The following is a 5685-nucleotide window of genomic DNA, read 5'->3' on the forward strand; positions in this document are numbered from 1 at the left end:
TTAACTTAGAATGCTTTCTTCTTTATGTGTAGACAAATAAATGACAATTGACCAGCGTGTATGTGTTAACGTAAGATAGGGCTAGAATGGGCAGGGCTTTATTCTAATATTTAAAAGCTTTCAGAGCTTAAAGTACTTCAAACTTCCTGTGATCTTAGGAATACATTTCTTAATTTGACTGACTGCTGGTGCATTCGATTTTTACCAGCTGTGCCTATGTCACATTCTAACGCACATTTGGCAAACTAAAACAGAGTTACCATGGCGATATAACTTCACTTGACTGGATGCTTAAAACTGGTCATCATGCAACCAAATTAAACTAACTTGACCAACTCACGGAAAAGATGCCTTATGTATCATTGCACTGCAAAGTGTGTCTACTCTCAAAGTTAAAAGCTCTATAAATATACCTGTGCCCAAAAATGACGAGGACAGGAAAAATTCCAAGAAATGTTCCAAAATGTTTATAGTAACCATGGGGATAAGTAAAGATGATTTAAATGTACTTTTGGCAGAGTTGCTGCATAAAAAAGCTTCTCAAAAAAAATAATCTAAAAAAGTCTCTCCATGTTTATACTAATGATTCCTCTGAAATGAAATGTTATAGGTTTACTGTTACTTTATTGTTTACAAAAACATTTTTTCTGTCAAAGTCATACATTTGCATTTTTTTAAAATGTTTTTCACAATTTGTGTAAAATGATTTATCATTATTATACCAGAGAAGATCAAGGGTTCAAAGTGTGAAGGAAAATGTCTGAATATTGAGGTTAGAAGCTTTTGTCTTACCTTGATATAAAATAGTTTCAGTCATTTTGTAAGATATGACAGTTTTGTGATTCAAACTGAAATAAGGGAAGCCTCTTTGAGTGTGTGCGTGTGCATGTGCCGGTGTGTGTGTGCGTGTGTGTGTCTGAGGAGCAACATGATCTGAATAACTTTGATGACTTTAAACTGTTATATGAACAGGACTTTCAGGCAGGGTCTTCTTACATTGATATTGTCTGTAATGTGTGTAGTTTTATTCAGTTAATACGTTTATTCAAATTTTGTTAAATGCATTTGTGTTTTTCTCATAAACCACTGGTTTTCAGATATCTTGTTTGTTATACTTATCTTGGGCTGCCTATTTTCACAGTCAACGTTGCTGATAGGTGAATTAGACATAACACCACATTTGACCTCTAAAAATCATTTAGACTGTTAAATAAATGTAACCTCTGGAGTTCAGTGGTTAGTGGACATCTACTGGTTTAGCCAGTCTGACAGTTAACACAAAAGTTTTGGCACAACGTGGGCTTGAAGGAGCAAAGAAGATACGTCAAATACATATTACAAATACACAAGGCGCTTCAATTTGGAAGAATGCAAAACAATTAAAAATACATTTGCAGCTCATTAGTAACACACTAATATCGAATACTGTATATTCATAACTCTCCTTTCATACAAAACGATTCTAAATATGAATCTCAAAACAGACCTGATTCACTGTACCTTTTTAAATGAAAAAACGCAACGCAATATATACAATATAAGAAAATATCTTAACAAGCAAAACGGGTATAATGTTAGTTTTTAGCTTATCGTTTATGCATAAATACATTATGTAGAAATATATGGTTCGCTATAGCTACAAAGTAAGTGTGAGAAGGCACGCAAACATTGCAGTTAATATCATCAGCATATCATATCAATAGAAATATCATAATGGCCATTTTAGTCCTTCTCTTTGGTAGTTACTTAACTGTGGCAATAAATGACCACTTAAAGTGCTATGCGTGGTTCAATTTTCGTTTTTTTTTTAAATAAACACAGAGTCCTTTTGGTTTAGAATTCCTCTTCTCCACACGAGACAGTGTTCTGAGACGTTGAGTGTTGGGGAGGTTTGTCTTTCAGTTTGATCCATTCACTCCAGATTATCGTACTCTGAGAATATCAGGTTACAGCCTTTCCCCAGTAGACATCGTTCTGCTGCTGCGGTTTCTGGAAACACACCAGTAGTTACAACTCTGTGTGACCTGCAGTCACGTCTCATCGTCCACCTGAGCAGAAGGAACCTCGCACACCTTGACATCTTGTTTCCCTTTCCGTCTTGTAGAAGCTTGAACAGTCATTTGCTGTAAAGAACAGAGCTTTTCTTAATCTGGGAAGAAACCAAAACCCAGCCGTTTTTAACCAGTGGGGTTTCGTCATTGGAACTCGTATCCTGCAACAGACATCTCTCAGCTTTTCCCGCAGAAGCCAAGGGGCAACCCGGGAGAAAAGACCCAGGGTATGTTTAGGAGGAGGAGAGTCCACATCCTGGGTCAACCCTGGTCCAGGCCTTGCAGGGGAAGGGGTATTAGTGGTGGGCTTCTCAATAGTCTTTGAAAACCACTGTCTTACATCCTTAGATCCCAGGTCAGAGGAGAAGGTGAAGGAGCCTCAGGAGACATCAAAGCTCAGAGTACCGGTTTGGGGTTAAGGTTTGTAGAAGGGATTAAATCCGATGATTAAATACCTCTCTCTCATTCTGTCTCTCTCTCTCTCTCTCTACCAGTCCGCCTCCCAGTCTCTTTCTCCCAGTCTGTCCTTCTCCCTCTCTTTCTCACTCAGTCAGTCCGTCTCCCTCTCTCTTTCTCTCTCTCTCTCTCTCTCTCTCTCTCTCTCTCCTCTCTCTCTCTCTCGCTCTCTCTCCTCTCGCTCTCTCCCCCTTCCCTCCCTCCCTTCCCTCCCTCCCTCAGTTCTCTCTCTCTCTTACGACTCTCTCACTCTATCTCCTCTCTCCTATCCCTCTTCTCCCTCTCTCTCTCTCTACCCCTCTCAGTAATCTCTCCTCAGTACTTCTCTCTTCTCTCTCTATCTCCTCTCTCTCTCTCTCTCTCTCTCTCTCTCTCCCAGTATCTATCTCTCTCTCTATCGCTCTCTCCTATCTATCTCTCCTCTCTCTCTCTCTCTCTCTCAGTATCTCTCTCTCTCTCTCTCTCTCTCCCAGTCTCTCCCAGTCTCTCCCTCACCCCCTGAGCTCGGCCGCGCCCTTGGCCACCCCCTTGGCCGCCCCCTTGGCCCCCCTGTCGCTGCAGGTCCCCTCCAGGGGCCTGAGCAGGGCGTCCTCTCTGGGGCGGTACGGCGTGGCGAAGCTGCCCTCCTCCAGCAGGATGCGGTCCAGCGTGCGCTCGTGGTTGATGTGCCGCCGCACCATCAGCACGTACTGCCGGCCCGGCTCCAGGTGGGGGCAGTCGCACACGTTGGACACCCACAGGAACTCGCGGTGCTCCAGGCGGTAGCGGTTGCGGTAGGTGTGCAGCACCTGCACGTCGTAGCGCGTCTCCTCCCCGCGGTACAGCTTCCCCATCACCTTGGCCCGGAACACTGGGGGGCGGGGGGGGGGGGGGGCGAGGTCAGGTGGGGGAGGTCGGAATCTGTCATCTCTAATCTCTTTATTGTCATTACACAAAGTGCAACGAAATTGGGGTAGAGGCTCTCGAAATAAGTGCTTTTTAAAAAAAAAGAAAAAGATTTTTTTAAAAACAAAAACAAAATGAGGAAAGGGTTATTTAAAATATATATACATATAGAATGTTAAAGAATTCAAAAACAAATATATATATTTAAAAATGTCAGCCAATTTTAAAGGCCAGATTGGTATGATAATGCAATAATTTATAATTCTGCATTATTTGGAGAAATAACAGCTCTGGGGTAGAAACTGTGGGTCAGTGTTGCCTCTAAAATGTTTGGTTGTTTAGCAGCGCTGGATTTCGGTCTTTATTGATGGTCCATCCTGAGTTTTTCAATGACTTATATTTGACTAGTTAGATAGAGCGACTAAATCAGATAGAGCGACTATTTGAATGATTAAAATATCGATATTTAGCGCCGGTGAATTGATACTCGTATCGCACGATGAATGGCGACAATATATCACCGTATTGATATTTTGTCCCAGCGCTATATGTATGTCAGTAATGCACCCATTGCACCCCTGACCCTCCCGAAAAGTCGGGGTATCCTACATATATGGCCTGTTAGGCCCTTTGAGGCTATACCTGTGATCGAGGGTTATACAAATAACATTTAAATTGAATTGAACTGAATAGCTTGACCGGTCGGGGGTTCAGACTCACCGAAGTCCATGGTGCAGTACTGGCGCTGGCGTTCCCCGCGACCCCGGACCCGCCTACACTTCCCACAGTACCCTGCAGGGGGAAGAAGAGAACAGGTGAGGTTCGTGTCAGCAGCCTTTGGCGTGAGGCTGAGAGCTTGACAGACGTGTGTCAGATGACGGGAGGGACAGTAGGACTGTACGTAAACCGAACCACAAAGGTTTAGCTCTGTCCCTCTTTCCTGCTGACACTTTCATTGAGTCAAATTTTGTCTGATTTAAAACATTCTTACTTTATTGAACATCTTACAATGTTTAATATCAGCCGACATTGATTCAATTTTGGCTGAAAATGTCAGCCAAAGTGCACACTGTGACGCCCTGCCCCTCTCTCTGCCTATTGGTTGTGGGTGGAGATTGGGAAAGGGCGTCAGGCCAATTGGCCACACCTGTGGATCCTAGGGATCCAGAGATTTAAGGGCTGGGTAGCCATGTGTTGAGTCTCTCTTTTGCTGCTTCTAGGCTGGGCGCTGGGCTCCGTCTTCCACCCGCCATGTGGTTTTAAGTATCATCCCTTTTGTTTAAATATAATTGCTTATGTTTACTTTAACGAGTAAAAACGGGTTACTAATAAACTAGTTTCTCTTTATGTCATGCGTGGACTCCCTTTGTTTTGCCACTACCTGACCCGGTGTGTGACAACACACAGACACACACACACACACACACACACACACACACACACCACACACTCACACTCACACAGACACACACACACACACACACACACACACACACACACAGACACACACACACACACACACACACACACACAAGAGGAATGTACTGTCGTACAGGAAGGGAGGGGGGTGGGGGGGAGGGGGGAGGGAGGGAGGGAGGATGGAGAAGGAGGGGAGAGAGGGAGGGGGAGGGAGGGAGGAGGGAGGTAGGGGGGAGGGGAGAGGAGGAAAGGAAGGAAGGAGGAAAGGAAGAAAGGAAGAAAGCTGAGGAAGAACGTACTGTCAGGAGGGGAGTGGGGCAGGAGGTTCCTGTGGCTGTCCTCCCTCTCCAGACGAGGCAGGATGGGCTGGCGGTGGTCCGGGCGGTGGTCCGGGCGGTGGTCCGGGCGGTGGCTCGGGCGGTGGCGGTCGTGCGTGGAGGTCGGGCGTTTGGGCTTGGCCGGTCTGCCCCCTGGGTGAACTTATGAAATCAAATCAAACTTTATTAACCTAGCGCCTTTCATTCAAAATTGCAATACAAGGTGCTTATCAATACAATGAAAACAGTCCAAACTAATAATACAAATAAATAAATTGATGATATAGATTAAGAGAAGGCTGAACTAAATAATAATAATAATAATAATACATTTCATTTAGAGGCGCCTTTCAAGACACCCAAGGTCACCTTACAGAGCATATAGTCATCATAAATAAAAGACATCGTGGAAAAATAAATAAATAAATAAATAAATAAATAAACATAATAAATAAAAAATAAATAAAACAAAAACAAGACAAAACAAAACAAACAAACAATCAGAACAGTGATCAGTTAGACGTTGTGTGCGAGTTTGAACAGGTGAGTTTTGAGTA

At 43.6% G+C, this 5685-nt stretch overlaps 1 protein-coding gene across 1 annotated transcript in view; it reads right to left on the reverse strand.

The window, feature by feature from the left end:
* Positions 1–2998: 2998 nt before the first annotated feature.
* adamtsl5 (ADAMTS like 5) overlaps positions 2999–5685 on the reverse strand; it is a 14884-nt gene continuing 12197 nt past the window's right edge. The window contains exons 7-9 of the mRNA XM_056608013.1: positions 5111–5290; positions 4113–4184; positions 2999–3357 (exon numbers count right to left, since the gene is read on the reverse strand). Of these exons, the coding sequence (XP_056463988.1) occupies positions 2999–3357; positions 4113–4184; positions 5111–5290 (611 nt within the window). The remainder of the gene's footprint in view (positions 3358–4112; positions 4185–5110; positions 5291–5685) is intronic.

This window comes from Gadus chalcogrammus, chromosome 14, assembly GCF_026213295.1.
Source record: "Gadus chalcogrammus isolate NIFS_2021 chromosome 14, NIFS_Gcha_1.0, whole genome shotgun sequence".
Classification (NCBI taxonomy): domain Eukaryota; kingdom Metazoa; phylum Chordata; class Actinopteri; order Gadiformes; family Gadidae; genus Gadus; species Gadus chalcogrammus.